Raw genomic sequence first — 20,873 nt, 5'->3', positions numbered from 1 at the left:
TCGCCTGGGTGCGATACAGCAGCGCCACGTCCGGGAGAAGCGCGCCTGGGAGGTCTGCGCCACCGGGAAAGTGCAGCCGAGAGCTGCGAGTGAGCAGTATTGACTGATACACAGGATGTGTGTAGGCTGGCCGGGTCCTAAAATTCACAGGATCATAGAATATGCTGAGTTGGAAGGGACCCACGAGGATCACCGTGTCCAGCTCTCAGACCTGAACAGGTCCATCCCCACGGATCACACCGTGTGCCTGAGAGCATCGATGAGCAATTCCCGCTACTCAAATCTTACACAGCTTGTTTATTTTTTTGAAGGCTATTACATATTATTTCTGAGACAAGAAAAAAAACATTAAAAATAGCAAGAAAGGATGCACATAGACCATTTTAACTGAGTTTTTAAATTTGGAAGACACTGACTGTGAGGCAGGAAAAAGCAAATGATAGAGGAAAAAGGCACGTAATATGCGAAGCAGACATAATCCCCAAATGCTGGTTGGCTGTTTCATGTGTTGGGAAAGTGACGCACTGCTTAGATCTATTTCTTTTAAGGATTTTTTAAGCTTGGCCTTCTATGGAGGCAGCAACCGATGAGTAGTTGGTACTGAAATAAATACAGTGAAAACTTTTAGTTCTCACCAGTTGTGGTTAACTGATGAATGGTCTGGCCTAGAGAGGAACAAAACTCCTTTTAAAGGTTTTTTCCCTTCTGCAGGGGTAACGGTAGCTAACCTGTACCTCAAGTGCAGCACACATGCTACACCTTTTGCTGTAACCAACAATAACGCACTATTAGGAGGAGACTCCTTGATCTGTGACAATGAACTGTTTTCAGAACTGCCACGGGATTTGGCTGCATGCAAATACACCTTCTCCTGTTTCTTAATGGTCCTGAGAACTGGTGGGATGCTCATGCAGGGACACGTTCTGCTAGACCATGTTGCTTAAAACCCCATCCAGCCTGACCATGAACACTTCCAGGGATAGGCATTCACAGTTTCTCTGGGCAACTAACTCTTAAGTTTTTTGCCCTGACCCATGTGCAGGACTTTGCACTTGGCCTTGTTGAACTTCATGAGGTTCACACAGTCCTATCTCTCAAGCCTGTCCAGGTCCCTCTGGATGGCATCCCTTCTCTTTAGTGTGTCGACCACACCGCTCAGCTTGGTGTTATTAGCAAACTTGCTAATAACTCGATCCCACTGGCACCAACAAATCTTTGTGGGACATAAGCCAACATAAGATACATAGGATGTATCTTATTGGGACAGAAAGGGTGGAGACTTCTACTCTTTCAGTTCTCCACTGTATTCAAGACAACGTGCTATATGCCCAGAGGAAACGAACTATAACATGAAACTTTTTGAAAATATATTTTAATTATTTCAAATATATTTGTCTAATGACAATTAATACAAGTTGTTTTGAAATTTTGTTCACTCCTTGTTTTATCAAACTTTTGACATTTGGGCTGTGTGATCCTTCAGTGCAGCCCCTTTGTAGCAAAAACAGCAGGACATGCACCTGTGCTTTGAAACACATCAAACCAGTGGCTTTCTAGGGGTATTGATATGAAATACAACCTGACTGGTCTCCCTTTCCTCTTGATGCCCTGACTATAATTTATCCTGTAAAACTGGGATAATTTATCTTGTAAAATTTGAGATTATTTTTTATACAGTTTTTGTACAGTTTGTGCAAACCTCTAAGGTACATAGGCGCTTCTGACCTGCCTTTGATATTTTAGAGGCACTATCTTTTGCTACTAAGCAATAAAAAATCCCAAAAATAATTCAATTTATGTACTTATTATTATCCTAGGAGACAGTAGCTCTGGGCATGACACAAACTGCTGCTTTATTTGAATACAGCAATAGTCCAGAAAATTTACAATAAAATATGCAGAGCAAGGCAATGGGAAGATACATGAAGATACATAAAGACAAAGCAGTACAATAATACTGTGTCATCACCAGCCCAAGCCAGACCCTTGGTGACTGTTAGCAGATGTTCTCACTGTTCAGTGAGACGGCTGCAAAGTTGTGCATCTTCTGAGCACTAACATAGAAACAGGGAATGAGTAGTAAAGTCCATCGTTAGTAGTCAGCAGTGAAACTGGATTTTCTCATCAGGAAATGCCACTCCTAAGAGTTACAGAATGATAATATAACCTCAGTTCCAAAGATTTACTGGGAATGAAGAAACACAGAAAGAGGCTGTCTTTAATCTCTTAAAAAACTGTAGCACAGGCTTGCACAAGTCAGTGGTGTTACTTACCGTCTTTGGCCTGGTACTTTATGTGCTGCTGGTACTTTACAAGACATCCACATCTATAGCAGCTGCTCCTCCTGTTAAAACCTTGTTCCATTTTACAACCCCTTTGAGTGGATTTTGTCAATCCATGAGTGGGACAAGGCTCAAGGAAGCTGTGTCAAGGAGATGCTTCAGTAGATGGCACTCTCCCTCTGAAGGAGAATGAGCAAATACCTCAGTGAGAACAACTTCCTTTATACCCTACAAAATTACAATGAATGCAAATGAAGCTTTGCAATGAAGTAACCTCTGGCAATCAATCTATCAAGTCCTCACATCTGACTTCCTTCCTGCTTAAATGACTGTAGTCCATTACTGTTCATCTGAATTCCTCCTGAAATTGTAGTGGTGAATATATACATACATACACACACGTACACAAGTGTATATTTTTATATATATTTGTTATATATATTATATATATATATACAAATATATAAAAGAGCTCAGTAGTAATGTAAATTGCACACATTAGACTCAGGCTTTACAGTCGTCCTGCTTCATTATTTTATTCTACTCTTTTGTTAATGGTAGGTCCAGTTTGAGGACTTAAGTCCTATGGTTTGTTGATTGTTTTCTGTTGGTATTTCATAGTCACAAAATTTCATAGATCTGGAAATTGTTCAGTTTACAGAGCAGTTGCACTGAATTAGTACAAGTGAGGAGGCCTTAACTGCAGGTATGGGAACAATAAAGACCTGCTAGGCATTAGGGGAGCTATAACCTTTAAAATCACATCTGTTCCTAACCAAGCAGTAATGCACAGCCATCATACAGCTTTCTAAACTGTACAGTGATTTCCTCACCTTTGAACAGGAAGGAGAGAGAAGAGAGTGAAAGAAACGTGTATAAGACAAAGTTGCAATAAAAAATGTCATGGGATAAATTTATAAAATGCAAATTTAATTAGTTAAATCTTTTAGATTTTTGGATTCTTGAGTAATGTGAAATTGCATTTACTGCTGTTTAAGCATGTAAGTATCTGTTTTCTCACTTGACTGGCTCACAAGTCAAATAAGACTACATAAGTTTTCAATCACTGCCTCTCCTCTACACTCCCCAAAAATCCTTTTTCCATTTATTAAAATCACAGTGATAACAGTATTTATAAAATCCAGAACCTCGAGCTCTAATTTTGCTACCATATCTCAGATAAAGCTGACCTATTTTTTCCGATATTCATGTCAGAGCCTGAGGGTGTTTTGTGTCCTGTTAGTATGAAGAGGCTCTAGGTAATATATGAAAGAGGAGTATAGAGATTATTTGTATACATCTCTCCAGTGCCAGTGAACTTTTGGGCAACCAAAAGTTGTGCACCACTGCAAATTAGATTAAGGAATTTCTGTTACAAGAAGTGGTTCAAGTAGTGGCATGCTGCATGAGTGAAATAGCAAATGAACAAATGTATTTTTGAGATTTTCTGTTCTTGATTCAAAACAAAACGAACCCACTGTGTCAGATGATAAAGGGACTGTACTCAAAAGTAATATTTTCTGTAATTTGTAGACAAGCTACACAGCAGATAAAATGCTGGACCAGTGTAAGCTCTCTACTGAAAGTAACATTTAACTACAGCATTCATCTATTATTTGGCAAATAGATTTAAACTTCAAATACAATTTATACAGAATTCCAAATAGCCTTCATACAATAATGTTACTGCTTGGAAGTCTCTTTTGCACACACCTGAATGGAAATGGTTTGGAGAGGCTTTTTTAACACTTTGCAAAGGAACTGATTTTTCTTTTCCTTGGAGAAAAAAAAAATGATGATGTTGAATGTGGGATGCTTAGTATTTGAAACATGTTCTGTAGAAGAATTAAATCAAAATGGTTTAGCACTATTAGAGTACTACTATATCTTCTCCTTCTGCAGACTTGAGATGACGTTTTATTCAGTCAGGAAAGGAAACGTATTAAGGTCATGAAACTAATCAAAACCATTGCATTTATAACCTTTACCTTTCCAGCAGCTATTGTGAATTCAGAGTATGTTTGAAGACCCACAAACCAACCTTCTACACTATCTTTCAAGTAATGGTTTCAAACCAAAGAACAATTTCCTGACTGAATCATCAAACTAGGTATCGGGACACCTGAGTATTATGCCTTCAGGCAAGTTATACACTAATTTTCAGGTGTTATGCACTTCTTTAAAATGGAATTGCAAGAGCTCAGCACCTCTGAAATTTGTTTTTAAACGATTTTGGGAATATCTTCCTTACAGGTATATTGAAAAGCTGTTTTAGTGTTTGTAATACGTTTTGAAATGCTTAGGAAGAACATGTTACAGAAATGCAGTCATTACTAAAAAATGTTTCATTGAAATAGTCCTGTTTTTTTCTCATCTCAGTGCACTACAATTCAAACTACCTTTAAAATGTCTCCCAATTCAACTTTACTATTCATTATACGGAACAGAGTAAGAGGTAGAAGGAGCATGCAATGGATTACCGGGAATCTGCTTTTAGATGAAGGCTGAAGACTGGAAGATCGTAAGCAAAAGGTGAAGAGCAAGCAGTGGCAGAAGTAGGACCTGACGATCACATGGGTTCCCCGTGCTTGAGAAGATCCCTACTGAAAGGATCCAGAAGACATAGTGAGAAAACAGAAATATTAACCTTGCTTTTGATAATATTAAGAAGCAAAACAGAGGTGAGAACTCAGTAGGCTTGCAGAACTGGTCAAGGAAGTAGCCAGAAAAATCAAAGTCCTGATTCTTTGTAATGGATTGCATTATGTATTAAAGGTCTCATACCTTTTGGTTTACTGGTGTAGTTGCCATGTGATACTTGTGTTTAGGAAAAGTACATCATGTGTAAGTAAGAGAAGAAATAGCAGTAGCTGGACAGACCAGTGAGATTTGGGTGAGCCTGTTCATGAGTGCTTGGAGATGGACGCAAAACAAAAAGTTGATTTTCAAACGTGATTTATTTAGAAACAAAAGATCTATTAAAGGACAGTAAGGCTAATACTTACCAATAAATGTATCAAATGCAAAAGTTAGGATAAATCTATCAATCCATGAATAAGAAGAAGTTTATAAAAGTGATCAACACTTAGAAGACCAGTACCTACAGGATCCCTGATTAAGGTGATCTTGAATCAAGCCAGATTTTACTGGAAACCTCAATATTACAAATATCACTTCATGCTACATTAACTAGACTAGGGTAATTTGTAAAATTGTTCAACCAAGGGCGGGCGCATGCGCTAGACTGGTGAATTAAGCAAAAGGATGGAGCAAAAGAAGAACTGCTCATTTTCCTTTTGCTACCTTTCTCTGCATGAAGACTGCAGATAATTTTTGCATTCTCCCATTGCTAGCTTATCCAGCTCATTTTGCGGGACTTGCCTGACAGGAGGAAAACAGTGCTAAATTCATTTGGCCACTGTAATTTTTTTCCAGTTTTCTATTCTTGTTGATTTGCAAAGTCTCAGTTGACTGAGTTATGAGTTGTTTGTCCAACAGCGCCTTTGTTCTGGTCTGTGCTTCAGCAAAAACTGGAAAAACCTGTTCACTTTCTCCTTCTTTTTTTTTTTTTTTTAATCTTCCTCTCCCATTGGTAGCTGCAGCTTGTACTCATGCAGGCAAGGTGGTGCCTACCTTTCATGTGGAAAGCTGTCTTACAAAAACTGAGGTTGCGTTTTCCAGAGCTTTTCTAACCTCATGAAGTCTTTGGTGGATGCTCCAGGACTTAAACTCCATTTGTTCTCCACAGACTGTATTTCGGTAATTATTTTCTTTTTCTTCAAGCAAAGTGTTTGATCGTGTCTCCAGTCAAGCCTTTTAAATAATAATTTGTACAATCTGGGAGATCTGCAGAAACCAGTCTTGTAAAATGTAGCTTTTTGGACACAGAAGATTGTCTGCTTTACAGCAGTCGCATATAGTGTGATGTTAGCTTCTGTAAGACAGAACAAACACTGAGGAAGCTAGCTAGTGCAAAAAGTGGACAAGTTGAGAAGAAACTTTTCTTTCCGTCTCCTTAGTTTTCTTCTTGTTTGGTGCTGCTGTCGGAACAAGAATGGGTCAACTATGTGGACGATGCATGCAGCTGCTGCGGGACTTCGTAGCCTTTGTTCAGAGGATGTCCTCTGATTTGGTGCACAGTGTCAAGGAGTGCTTGATTCTAATAAGCAAATGCTCCTGCTTAAAACAAAACAGCTCTAAAAACAGACAGCTGTACAAGCCCATCCTACAGCCCCATGAGAGGGTGACAGCACAGGAGTTTCTGCAGCACATTGAAACCGGTAAGAGGACTTGTCTTTTTCTAAAGGGTTGTGAAAGAACAAGGAGGTTGATTTTGTGGGTCGAGAGCAGATTGCTAGCTGATCTGCTCTGGCACAGGCAGTTGGCGATGATGTAGGAAAGGCCAGAGTAACAGAGCACTTTCTTTGTGTACAGGACACCAAGAGCTCAAGTGGTGCCACAGCTGGATCTAGGTAGAAATGGTCAGTCACTTTCTTGCTCTGCTACCACTCTTAGTATATAACCCATGTTTCATAAAGGTGAGTCCTTCTAGTAATTGAAGTTAGTTCTTTTAAGTCAGTCACTGAGCTCACGGAGCTAGAGAGGAGCTGTGCCAAGACCTGAGTGCTGAGCTGTGAGCAGGCAGATCACAGTGTGATGTGCACAGTTGAACACCTCCATGTTGGCTGATTGCAGAACACTTGGACTTGTGCTAGGGGTGTCTGGGCTATATATGAGGAAGGTCAAAGTCACCCTGGGACAAGCATAGTTGGGTTCCCAGGATTCTAAGAAACTTTGCTTTTGTGCAAATATTTTAGAGACCAGGCTTAAGCACAGTCGTGGGTTTCTGCTTGAATAAAAGTATATCAATAACTCTTCATCTGCCTCTTTTGTTTTACAGGCTACCTGCCTAATTCCTGTTTATCTATTTGTGATGTCCTCTTTGTCCTGTCCTAAGATACAACAATATCAATAAGAAAACTTCTTTTTTTTTTTATTTCACTGCTGCAGTCATCTTATATGAGTGTATTTTGTCAGTTGTCCAACCTAAAAACAGTCCTTGTCTCAAGCTTAGATAGGGGCCATTGCTTGTTTGGTTTTGCTGTGTCTCACAGCTGATTGGGTATATTATTTTAAGTTTGGCTACTTTGGTCTAAAGCTACTACACAGAATTGCATAGCCTTTTACTTTTGAAAGGTGTGGAACACAAACTACTATTTCTTTACTTGCCTTTTTGGGAACATAAAACTACCATGTGAGGGGAACCAGGAGAGACGCTTTTCCTCGGTGTGACACAGTTAACGCTGTTTGAAATAATCTGTCGTGGAACAACCTTTGCAATAATTGCTGTGACGCTGGTTGTTGGCAACATGTGTGAATTAGCCTCAGCTGGTATTAGCTGGTGTCATTACCCATGAAAATGGTGGGTCCTGTGCTGCTTGTGTGGTTCACTAATTGTTGCACCTTAAATACTGGTTAACTCCTGACATTGATACCCAGAATAGGGCCAGATCTTTTAGCTTGTTATACAGTGGAGATCTTCCACAGCTGAACTTTTTCTTCAAAGGCTAGCATGCTCCTGACTGTATAAGAGATTGTCTTGGCAGTATCCCAGCTCAGCTGATAGATCAGGTGTAATGAAGGGGTGCTCTGGAAAAAATGGTGGGGCCAGAATGGCCCCTTACAGCACCCACTGGTGCTTCCTGTAAAGACCAAGTGTATGTTTTCCTGGAGAGATCCTTTCTTCTCTGAGATCAGTCTTCAAAAGGCTGGTCTGGCTTGGATCCTCAGGAGTTGGGGTACAGCAGCAGGAAGCCTAGAGCTTCTCTGACAGCAGTACACAGATGGCAATGTGTGCTTTCAGGGAGGTCACACTGTCCATGACAGGACACACACAGCACCCAAGAAGCAGAACCAAGGTCAATTTTCTGAGTGGCCAAATCCTGGTGCAAAGATAGATGGAGGCAGGGAAGCCTCACAAAGAGAACCAAGACACATCCCTCTTACTTTAACACTCACCTGTGTATTTTATTCCAAGATGGAGCAAGCCCATCCTTAGTTCTGAATAAATTATAATAAGGAGGAAGCCAGTGTTTGGACAATTTGCATGCAGGGAGAGACTTCATGATTGATCATCATACTCACCTGTTAGCTAGGGCAGCAAATGTTTGATATTATAGGCAGGTGAAGATTTTGAGTGGTTTCTGCTTTATCACTCTCCCAAACAAAAACAGAGATATGTGGAAGATTCAGATAGTTAGTGTGTAAGGGCCGGAATTAAACCACGTGAAGTGATTTTTGGGTTTTTTCTCTAAAACCTTCACACACAGGCCAGTCCTTCCCTTTGTGTGTATTGTTAATTATTAAGGAAAATTGATCTTTATATGAAGCAGTTCTTCTGTGAAGCTCACTTACCTAATCCTGAAAGTAGGAGTTTGCTAGTCTTGACATGTCAGCAGCTTCTAATGGCATGAGATATTGGCTGAGTTTTGCACAGAGGCATGAAAGCTCCTATCCCTCACAACCCTCACATCTCTTTCTCCTGTGGGAGGTAAAGTAGCTAGATATGCTTCATAGAGATGTTTCAGTCATTGATGCACGGCTTTAATCTGTTGCCTGAAAACAGATCTTATAATTGTGTGCTTCACCAGTCAATTTATACTACATAACTTTTTCAGCTCAGTTCATACTACTGAGCATTGGTTCAATGTCCCTTTTATTTTCCTCTCTGCTGCTCCATTCCACACATTATTTTATACAGTGACTTTCAGAAGTCACGCATGACTGCTGTTTCTTGATGGCTATTGTTGAACATCTGGTTTATTCACAGGGGAATTATCATACTTAAGTACAGGTAGACTCATGCTAGACCCCGAGGCAAATCTATTTGCAATCCATGTTGCTATTCCCTTAAATTCTTTATCGTAAAAAATGATTGGGTATTATTGTAATACCCACGATTGGAAACACAGTGAACTTCAAATGTAGTAAATTAAAAATATATACTCTTTCTGTAGTTCATAACTAAGAACACCACGTTCAGTAGATTTTTTTTTTTTAACAAACATCTTCTGTAATTCAGAAAAAGATAAAGATTTTTATGGAGAACAAGAACACCTGCATTTATATTAGATAACATTAAAAAAAAGTGTTTAAAAATTATAATTTATCTTGCTTTGAATCACTAGCTTTGAGAGCTTTACAAGAGGCATTGCCAAGAACATGTTATTCCAAATTCATCTATTGCTTCTTCTGCTCATGGAAACGTGAATAAGGGTAGATGGGCTTTATGGAGTTGTTGCAGTACAAAAATCCTTATGTGTTTGGTTGGCTATAAATTTTAATGCATTTTTGTAAACTAACCCTTTTCAGGTGTAATTAAGCCTGTGCTGTCATTGTACATCTTTAGGTTTTGAAATGTCACCCCTTGGAAAGGACCCCCTGGAGGCCTTGAGGACCTTAGCCTTTTCAGAAAACCCAGGTTTACAGCAGTCAGCTGCCCTCTATTACCTGCATATGAGTCAGCACAGTAAGTTATCTCAGTGCATTAGAAAATTTTCACATAATTATAAATAAAAGTATTATTTCCAACTGTGAAATTCCCTTTGATTTATTAAGGAAACTTTGGGGTTGTTTTTTTTTTTCATGCTATGTTGTTTGCTAAGGAAAATGGAAATGGTGTCGTTGCCATGTAGGCAGAGTCAATTCATGGTTCTGCTGTGAGGACATATCTCTTATGATTATAAAAGACTGTCATTTATGTAATTGTAATACTTCTGTAAAACTCAGCAGAACGCAAAGTACTTAGTGTATATTGAATCTCCTGAGAGTAACACAGTCAAAATATAGTGGAAGGAAATGGGCATAGTGACCAGCTAATATTTTATATTATATAATTTTTGGAAGAGGACAAAGTTCTGGAGGCCACATTGTAGTGAAAGTTTATGAAGGAAACATTCTCCTTTGTCCCAACTATTCTGTGGGAGCACTCGGCTCCTGAGGTAATTTGTAAATGGTTAGGAGTCAACCTAGGTATCCCAAATAAAATTCCAGCAAGACTTTGGGCTCTAAAAAAAGGTAGAAATACCAGCAACAAGCGGGTTACAATTTATTATCTATTTGTTTGTCTTAAATTTACTTCAAAGAGAATATTCTGTCACTTGGCGTAATAACTTTATCCCATGTATTTTTTGCTGTATAAAAAGTGCAGGTAGCCACAACACAAGGACCTGCTGTGAGGCAGAATGACTTACTTTGTAGCAAGGCATACTGCTTTCCTTCCCATGATGTTTTTGAAGTACTTGATTATTCAAAACCTTTTCAGGAAACTTGCCCTGTTTGCTAATAGCAGTGGAATTTAAATGAAGGGGAATACCACTCAGCCTATGTATGGGAGCACCTGAGGCTTAAGATCAATAAGGGAAAAATGTGACTATGGTGAGCAATGAGACTCATGAATATTTCCTCTCTTTCTTGCAGTGAACATCCCCCTACCTGTGGAGCATCTGGAACCCTTCTATGCCTTACTACGGTCTGCGGACCTGGAGGTGCAGCAGATGTCTTCCTTGTCCCTTGTCAACTTCTTGCTGGAAGGACATAGTGAGTAATTAACAGCACATCTCTCTTCAGGTGAAAAAGTATCTCTTCAGCCAGACTCATATAGAAGGAAGGCACATCTACACACCCAGGTCTACACAAATCTAAATTACTTTTTCTGTGTTCTAGTAGCACCAAGACATATAAGATTCCTCTAGCTGATTATATCATGTGGCAAGAGTTCTTAAATATGTGCACAAAGGCTGATAAATTATTCCCAGACTGGTATGGGAATTCTATTCTTATTCTTGGATTGAGAGCCCAACACTTGCCTTTTCAAACAACAGATAAAACTCTTAGAAATAAGCTCTATCTATGAGACAGTGCTCATTTTCTTGTTATTTATGAACTAGACCTTAATTTCTTGCAGATAAAAAAAAGGTTAAAACATTTAGTAGAATTCACTTTCTTCTGTAACTAATAGGGCAAATGGAATTGAAATAGGATCTGGGATCTGCAGAAGAAAAACTTCCCAATAAAGTTTATGTTGATAGACAGGGCACGAACACCTCACGCCTGGTCAAGGGAGTCCTTGTTGCATCTACTACTGCACTCCTGGCCCCTGGGCCACAACTATTCCATCACTCAATCCCACAGCAGCAGAAGATGGGGTCAGTCTTCAGTGAAGCTAGCTTTTTTATTTGCTTTTTTTAAAGGATTTTGCTGCAAATAATATCACTCTGAACACGTAAAAAATAATATTTAAAGGGAAGAAAAATAAAGAGTGAGGGGAGTGCTGAGTAAATTGTTGAACCTATTGGAAAGCTGCAGTTGCTCTTTCCAAAATTACCCTTATGTTCATAAACAGAATTGCTAACAGAAATATTTGGGACCTTCTACCCTAGAACTTCTGAACATCTCTTACACTCTTGCATGAGTCTGAAGAGGAATCGAGCAAACCAAGCTAGGGACTGTGAGTGGCTATCAGACTGTTTCCATCTTAGATCTATTTTGTATAATCATAATATAGATTCCGAAAGCAGTCAAAGAATGGTATATTCTTTCCACAGAGGCATTAACTATTTATTTTTTTATTTGTCCATTATTTTTCCTGAATTTATGAATAGTTGACAAAGAATTAGTTGTTCAAATGGGTTTACTTGAGCCAATTCTGGATCTACTTGAGTCAGAGGATCCCACTGTCCAGTGTAATTCCTGTGCCTGCATCATGACTTTGGCTGTTTCAGGTGAGTGTGCTGTTCTTTCCCTTTATCATCTACAGTGAATTCATCCAACTCTTAGATCACATTTCAAGAAAAAACAACCTATTTACATTTGGTTTAAGAGTCATAAGATGCAGCAGCAAGTTTTGGTATTCCCACATCATAAATTCAACCTTTTGATATTCCAATTAAGGAATTTTTCTTAGTGTTTCTGACCTTCATTCTCTTATGATTACAAACCTTTCTCTGATTTTCATCCTAAATATATTCATGACCAGCTTATCTTAATGTCTACCTTGGCTTTTGCTTCAGTATTTCTATCTCTCTGATCTATGCTGATGAGGCTCCTTCATTTTACTAGACCAAGAAAGCCAAGCTCTTTTAAGACTCCTTGTAAGTGCTCTCCATTCATCTTCATAGTCCTTCTGGGTGTAAATGATATGTTCCAGGAATGAACATAGCATTTGCATCTGCTGTATTGTGATACCATAGACCTCAGGCATTTTTGTTACAGTCCCAAGATATACATAAATGCTGCAGGAGTTCCGTTTTGAATTCATGTCTTCTGAAAGTGAAGTCACCAGAAATGTGCAGTATTTCAGCTGTGGCACCTAGGAAAATACGTTTTGTGGTACATCTCATGATAACTAACACCCGCTGTTTTGATGAGTGTGCCATGGTGATGTTGTCATCCTGCAGCTGACTTAATCACTTAGTCTTTCTCCTCCTCTGCTGCAATTTCCGGCAGATACCAATTAATTGAGGGTCTACCACAAATGTTTCCAAGTGCACATCCCTGCATTTTGTACTATAAGGTTTTATTCTGTTTCTGTTGCTCCAGTTTCCTAACTTGTCTGTTATTTGTAAAATATTCCAGTCCTCCACTGCATTGACAGTTTTGCACTCACACCTTTGTTCACACCTTTGTATTAACTTTCTGGTTCAAAACCAGCTACAGACCAGTCCTTGTGGAATTCCATTTGTAGCCTACTCCAGGTGGTCATTCCCATTCAGCAAAACTTGTTGCCAGCTTGGTTTCAGTCAGTTTGTTATCCATCATGTACTACTTGCATTTGTCATCAACTTCTTTTGCTTAACTATGCATATTTCATATCATGATATAAATATTTTCCTGGTATCCAGATAGTTCAACCACAGTTACCAAAAGAAAGGTTATCAAGTTAGTCTGACTACTTCTACCTTGTGCAAACTGTGCAATTCTACTGTACAATTTGTGTACAAATTTGTATAAAAGCCATGAATAACATTTATTTCCCTCCCTGTAGTATTTGTTCCACCAGCTTTCCTCTACAGAATGGGAGGTTGTCCCAGAAGGCTGAGAGAAGCATGATGACAATGTTCATTTCTCATTTAAGTATTTAGGTTGCAAAAGGGAAGTGGATAAGCAGGATGCAACTACATGAAAGTGCTGATCTGCATTTTATCCCACCTTTTTTTTTGTGTGTGTATTTTCAGGTTTTTAAACACTTTCCCCTTAGGAACTTATTTTTAGGCATTGTATATTATTACAGTCAGGCTAAGAATTCTGCATACAATATTACTTTGTGTGGAATGCAAGTTGCCTCATTTAAGTGTCTTAATTAGGCATGGCATCACTAAAATTTTAGGTACCTGGCACTAGAAGGACTTTTTTTGTGTATGGTCAATGAAGTTATGGCCCTGAAAATTTACAGAGAGATATCCCTTCACCTGTTTTAAGTAGCCCACAGAGAAAGTGACTTGTTTGGGGACCTAAGGATGTTACTTAGTCCTGAAGACACTCTCTCCCTTCTAGATATCTTTATCCTGGAATATAGGGAACCCTCAGCTACTCCGGAATCAGTCCACCTTCATTCCCTGTTGAAGGTGGTCACATAATGCCTTTGCACACTCCCTTAAGTACCAGTGTCCTTCTGAGCACAAGTAGTTCAAATTAAGCTCTCAAGAAGCTTTCAAACTAGACAGGAAAGGTAGGCAGTCCTGCAAGTGCATAGGCTGGGTTGCTGCCTGGCATTTGATAAGTGTTGAGTATCTCTGTCCCAGTTAAATCAGGGTTTGGAGGGACTGGGTCTATCTATTTGTTTTTCAGACGATATTTAACTACCACAGCAATGAGACTTAAGCAAGAGGCAATTTTCTAGGGTTTATTTTAATTTTAACTCACAGACTATGATTTTTCTAGGGTTTATTTTAATTTTTACTCACAGACTATGATATTTTGAAGTGTCTGCTTGATAAAAGTATCCTGTTCAGTCACATCTTTCAAGTAAGCCATTCATGCAAAAAGATACATATGGAAGCACAGTCAAATTAGGAAGATCCTTAGATAGCTTGAAGGTGACTAAATTCTGCGTCTAAGTATGGTCCTAATTCTGCTACAACAAGCATGCAAGACTATGCACACAGTGAAGCTGTTTAGCAATGTGACTGCAAGTTATGCGTAAGCTGGATTGTCTGGTACTTACCTGCTGCAATAGGTAGCCAAAAATAAGAAGTGCAAACCAACCCATTCAGGTGAACATGATTTGAAGGTTAGTTTGTTCCAACACCAGTATTTGTCCATGCAGCAAAAGGACACATGCGTTTTGTAATTATCTGTAGCTTTTCAATCAGTGAGTGAAAGTAATCAGTTCTGGGATAAGAACTCTTCTCAAAGTATACCAGAACAGAACTAAATGTTCGCAGCTTCAGGGTTTAGGGAGGCCTGAACACGTGCATTAAGCTAAAATGAGGATGCACTGAGTGTAGAGCACATTCAAAGCTATTCTGATAGAAGAATTTTCAAGCACACAAATGTCAGAGAGTAGAAAGAAATAATTTATAAATGCAGTTTTGAGGTGAGCTATTCAAACACAGCTTGAGTAGATGCTGTTGATTTCTCTACTTTAGAGTAGCATCTGAACACATGGTTTCCTTCAAAAAGCATTCTAAGGTGCATCAGTGGAGGGACTGCATTATTTAAGATAAACAGGTGGTCAGAGAGAGAAACATCTAGATCTAGCCTGCCTCATCTCTGACAGAGTTGATAGTACAGTTACACATCTTGGTGAGACAGGTCTCTCCAACCAGTTGACAAAACAGTGTTCATCCACAATATCTATCTAGACAGAAGAAAGAATTTGCCCAAGTCCAAATGGTTATAATCCCTTTGCTCAAATATGAGGTTCTCTCCCACATTTACAAACATTCATGGAGTGTATTGTGTGCAAGAGTGAAGGAAGCAGTGATACCTGAATTCTCAATCCTTTTACCTTTTTCACTCAGCTGATTAATTTACATCACACCAGACTGGTTTCCATCAGTTGGAGCCAAACAAAAGAATTTCTGGTTCTGCTGAGGGAAACAAAAGAATAGTATGTAGGCGGCTTAGATTAGAGGAAGGCTTGTCTATGAAACGGACCAGAATATTTCACCAGAATAATAGCTTCCTACGTGGAAAAGCTATTTTTAAATACATTACCCTTCCCAGAACAATTATTTTGCTCAAAATGTTTTTCCAGGATAAAAGGTTTTTCCTTGAGTATAAAATACTCATATGATGACAGAAGATTACTTGTCCTGGTATATTAAACTGGTGCTATCTGAACTATACTTGAATAAATATCCTGGATTATCTGTGCCAGTTCCCTATTAGATAGGCTCCAGGTATAAAAATATAGCTTTGTTCTCATAACTCTCTAAGTTAGTTGGCACCTGAAGACTTGATCTTATCTGAATACCTTCTTTTTTTTTTTGTTCTGTTCTGCTTCATGTTTCTCTCAGCAAACTTCCAGAGACTGGCCATTGTTTAACTGTCTATAAATGTATGTTAATGAAGCAATACTCTACTAAAACTCCTATGGTCTTCAGTGGCAGTTTGGCTTATATAAACAATGAAAGATGTAGACTTTGCTTTTTCCTTTTATAGAATAGTCTGCAGTATACTATGGTATGAAGAGAATTAATCAATGGTCTAATTCCCATATAAATCTCATCGACATCAAAGAACACCACTGCCAACACCTTATTTTTTCAAAATTAGCCACTAATATGCTTATAAGATACAAATACAGAAAATATAAAGATAGAAATAAGATAGTAAAGGGGAGAGGACCATAGTTGTCTTAGTGTGGCAGCAGGTTACTTGTTGCTAATGTTTTGATGGCCTCATGGTAAAGGGGTAAGGAAGAGCATAATAGAAGGATTCCCTTCTGTACGGCACAGCTGAGGCTACCTTCAGGAAGTTCAGAACTAAAAGCAGATTCTTTCTCCTAAATTATATTTCACAACATGGTATAACTTCATCATATGTAGTATGCTTATATACATAGTATATAAATATGTTATATAGTATTTTATTGTATATAGTTAATTTTACAGCATTAAGTATTATAAGTTTTGGGTTTTTTCCCCCAGTTTTTATCCAAGAGTCTCAAGGGACTCTGCAGATTTTTTTGAATTCTCCTTCTACTCCAGGATGCAACTGTACAACTTAATGCATTGCCATGCAAGGAATCACCAGCACTTCAGAGAAGAAGCATATTTTCAAATTTCAGTGGTTAAATCAAATTCTGTCTTTAGAAACCTCTGCATTGTTTGTAGCTGTCAAAGGAGTGACATAGGGACATTCAAAGAGAGAAATTGGCCCTGAATATACCCTACTAAATGAATTCAATCTTACCTGCAGTTAATTATGTAGTTTTTTGTTGTCACACTGTAAATAGCTTGATCAGACATACCAAAGGTATGAGGCAAGTATGACACTTTGTTAACCTGTTTAAGGGTACTTACAGTACTTTTTTTTTATTTATCCTAGTCACAAAACAAAAGCATTGAACCAGCTGTGATCTATAGCTAATCCAGAACTCATGAGTTGGTTTCTTTCCTATTTAGCTCTTGGAATTTTTAACAGTTTCCTTTGAGGATGTGGAGAAATTTTGATATATACCAAAGAATCAGAGAAGCAAACACCGAAGGACAAGTCCCGCTAGTTGTCCTGCTCCTGGCTCACAGTAGGATGGCACTAAGTATTTCTTTCTTTGTCTGATTCTTTTCTCCAGAGTCCAACCGAGAGGCTATTGGTGCTGCTCGAGGAGTTACACCCCTACTGTCTCTTGCCAAGTCCTATGATCCCAGAGTCCAACAAAATGCAGTTGGTGCTATTCTCAACCTCACACAATCAGGTACTTTCGGACTAATGGTTTACCTAAATTGCTGAAAGAAAATTTCTCACTGATAGAAAAACAATCCAAAAGGGTTAAAACAAGATTAAAGCATATCTAAGCGTCATTTCCTCTGCATATGGCATTCATGTTGATACCATAGGTTGATGATTTAAGTTTAGCTGATACAGGCCTTTTTTTGCTTAACAGCAAAACAGAAAGGATTGATTTTCAACTCCAAAGGGCTAGTGTATGAATACTTAAATAATCAAAGAAATAGAAAAAAGAACCAAAAACATTTGTTAAAAACATAACTTGGCATAAAATTTAGCAGCACATTTGGTAGTACTTTGAAGCAATCTCAGAATCTTATCAAACAAAATCAAGTTCTAGAACTTTTTACTTTTTCTAACTAACTTGATGTTGGAATATGCAAAATATAACTATTATGGGTCAGACATTAAAGGCTCCTGGGATATCTGCTAACAGCTTTATCAAAAGCAGTTATTTGGTCCTCTGCAATTATATGTACACAACCATACATTAACTCTGAAATGAACCAGCATTAAATCTCACCTACCTAGATGATACCATTATTCCACAGAGTTAAATGATAAAGTCATGAGTAACACCTCTTAACTCTACCTTGTGGAAAGAAACAGTTGGCAACAACTTATACACTTGGCTAATACAATTCTGCTATTATTTAGAATTTTTAAAAGAATTTGGTTTTGAAGCACAGAAAACATGGTGAAGACAATATCTGAGGCTTTTCAGCTTCTCTAGTGATTATGATCCTCAGAACAGTTTTTAGCATAAAACCAGCAAAAGCTTAATCAGGCAGCCTGCTAGTCGTTTTGCTAAAATATCTGCATACTGCAATATTGCACAAGCTCTAAATTATATACTCTCCAGTCACACTGGCTGGCATATATTTGGACATCAGCACTTTCTAGAATCCAAGGATTGTGCTCATTCCTTTTGAACGGTGCCTCCAGATAAGAGGAAGGAGAGGGGAAAGACACATTTACAGTACTTTTTTTTTCCCTTTTTAATGGCAGAGAAAATCCAACAGGTCCTATGCAAGGAAGGAGCCCTACCACTTCTTGCCTTGCTGCTGGAATCTCCTGACTCAGAAGTGCAGGTATGGCTCAAACAGGTCACATTTTAAAACAGTAACAGTGTGACTGTAAGGAGAGCGCAGACGTCAGTCTGTAGAAGTGAAAAGGTGGACAGGAGGGAAGGTTTCTCTAAAGAAGTCAGAAAACATGTGAGAGCATTTTGGTGAAACTCAGCTCAGTCAGATAACGCATATTCAAAATACTCAACTTGTCTAGCTCCTCGGGAGAAAGTTTATGATGCAGAAGCGTGTCTGCCAGCGCACATTAATGCGTGAACAGAATTGTTGCGTGCCTACCTTCTTATGTCTTTCAGATCATCAGACAAGTTGCAGATAGTGTCTTCCTCTGTTTTTTTGGTTTGGTTTTTTTTTTTTTTTGGTTCACTGGTTGGTGTTTTTTGGGGTCTTTTTCTTTTGTTTGTTTTGGGTTTTTTGCATCCTAAACTTTGATCTTCCACTCTAAGCAATTTTACTAAGTGTTCTGAGAACACATAACTTGTGAAGATCTCTTTCTTATCATTGTAAATATCTGGAAATCTTCTTTTATGCCTACCAAAGATACCTCTTTGTGATTCTGCATACTCAGCAGAGAACTGGTCTTGGTTCAAAAGTATGGTGATGAAAAAACTTTGAATCAGAGTTGTAAGCCTTACCATCTGTTAGTTTGTTCATTCAGTCCTCTGAGTAGCACAGGATAGTTTTCTCCATCAGTTTTATTATCTCTATTCAGTTTTTTTTTAAAATGTCTGAAGGGATGGACCCTCTGGAATTGCTTTCTGCAAACTGCCTCAGCATTTTCAGGTTTCTCTGAGATTCATCTTAAAATTTCCTTGTCTGCAGTTCAACCTGTTTCTTCTAATTATACCTCTCCAGTAATACATACTCCTATATGTATAGTCCTCCCCAGCGTTAATATTTAAATCCTTTGGAAAGGATCTCATGGCATGCTAGGGCAATAACTACATCCAGCTTAAGTAAATCAATGGAAACATATAATGTAGTAAATGCAGATGACCTAGATGCCAGCAGCCATGTCGTTGCAGCAGCACAGGACATTCCCAAATAGCCAGGGTCCTAATGAGTTTGTACAACATGCCACAGCAGGACTGCTGTAGTAGCTGCAGCATGTTGTGTCTACCCAATAAACACCCTTAAGATGAAAAAGCACTTTTATTTTCTTCAGCTCTAAATATGAGCATTTCTCCAATTTATTTGTATTCTCTTCAACATGACACCACTGTGACCTCCTCTCTCTCTACTCTTTTTCTTGGTCCTTTGCAGTATTACAGCTGTGCTGCCCTAAGCAACGTGGCAGCCAACATTCAGCACCACAAAGCCTTGCTGAGACCCGGTGACAGATTCCTGCTACGGACACTCATCTCTCTCCTATCCTCTTCTGTGGACAAGGTAAAGCTGTAGCTTTTCCTCATTGAAGTAGAGCTATAAACTTGGGCTTCCAGTTTTCAGCCTCACACCATTCTGCTTACGTACTGTACAGGTACCCATGAGAAAAGACAGCTGTATTAGAAGGTACATAGGTTCTACAAGGTCAATGTATGGAGAAAGCAAAGGGAAATAATTAAAGTTGTTCCACTGCCCTGGACACTTCCATTAGACTAGGATGGCCTGTATGCTATTAACTTGAAACTACATGTGTGAAGTGCCCTGTCCAGGCTCTGTCTTTGATCATTGTGTCTGTGACAGGAGGTGTCAAGCATCTTTCATGCTACTTTTTTTAATTTTTGCTATCTGGAACTTTTACTATATAGCTTCGAGGAATAACATCCTGAAAATTTTGCTTTGCTGGGAGTCACATCAAAGGAACTTCCATAAGCCACAGTACAGGATTTGAAGGGTGGAACCCCAAACACTGTGTAGAAGGGAGGCGAAAAAAAGGCAAAGCAAATGGGACAATTCCTTTCCCTTCATTTTCCTATAACTTATCTGACATTCTAAACCAAAACCAACGTCTGAACCCCACTGGCTCTTCTTCATCAACAACAGGATGACTGATACTAAGAGGTTGAAGAAAATTCATCAAAACTTTGAAAAAAATCATATGCCAAAACATATTCTCTGAAGTTAGAGTTGTCATGTTTATTTTGTGTACAATAGTCAAGAACATGCATTACTGAAACTGCTCTTTTTCTCCTTCTCTCATTCCTTTTTTTTTTTTCCCTCTGGCACAAGCAGGTTTCAAGCCAGGCATGTGTTTGCCTAAGAAATTTGGCTGTCAGTGGTAAGCAATATCTTGGAGATAAACAAACCACACTATTTCTTTCTTCCTCTGCCTTTCAGAGTAAGCACAGTGGGCTGGGAACTTTTCATATTGAAAGCAAAGAGATACCCTCTTTTCTACATTTTAACTGGATGTTAAGGGAAGAGGGGGGTGCAGTACATATCCTAACTAAATCTGCCTCAGAGCTCCCAGGTAGCGAGGGGAAATATCTGGACGAAGTGAGAAAGGCAGAAGAGGTCTTCTTATGCACAGAGCCCTAGTAAGTTGCTAAGTTTTTCTCCCTTCCATGTTTCCTAAGCATTAAACCCAATTAGGAGAGAGAATGTCTCCCAA

General features: G+C 38.7%; 1 protein-coding gene across 3 annotated transcripts in view; it reads left to right on the top strand.

Moving 5' to 3' along the window:
* Window positions 1-20,873, top strand: part of LOC116783961 (vacuolar protein 8-like) — a 35,516-nt gene that overhangs the window by 152 nt on the left and 14,491 nt on the right. The window contains exons 2-10 of one of the 3 annotated variants that reach the window (XM_032682058.1): window positions 4,730-4,814; window positions 6,302-6,562; window positions 9,691-9,810; window positions 10,761-10,880; window positions 11,945-12,064; window positions 17,080-17,202; window positions 18,243-18,325; window positions 19,583-19,708; window positions 20,495-20,540. In XM_032682058.1, the coding sequence (XP_032537949.1) occupies window positions 6,337-6,562; window positions 9,691-9,810; window positions 10,761-10,880; window positions 11,945-12,064; window positions 17,080-17,202; window positions 18,243-18,325; window positions 19,583-19,708; window positions 20,495-20,540 (964 nt within the window). In that variant the 5' untranslated portion in view covers window positions 4,730-4,814; window positions 6,302-6,336. Of the gene's footprint in view, window positions 1-4,729; window positions 6,563-9,690; window positions 9,811-10,760; window positions 10,881-11,944; window positions 12,065-17,079; window positions 17,203-18,242; window positions 18,326-19,582; window positions 19,709-20,494; window positions 20,541-20,873 lie in introns of all 3 variants that reach the window. The other 2 variants (XM_032682057.1, XM_032682059.1) reach the window with 2 other exon arrangements.

The sequence above is a fragment of the Chiroxiphia lanceolata genome, chromosome 3, assembly GCF_009829145.1.
Source record: "Chiroxiphia lanceolata isolate bChiLan1 chromosome 3, bChiLan1.pri, whole genome shotgun sequence".
NCBI lineage: Eukaryota > Metazoa > Chordata > Aves > Passeriformes > Pipridae > Chiroxiphia > Chiroxiphia lanceolata.
The sequence above is the reverse complement of the archived record's forward strand: the minus strand, read 5'-3'. Positions and strand labels throughout refer to the sequence as shown.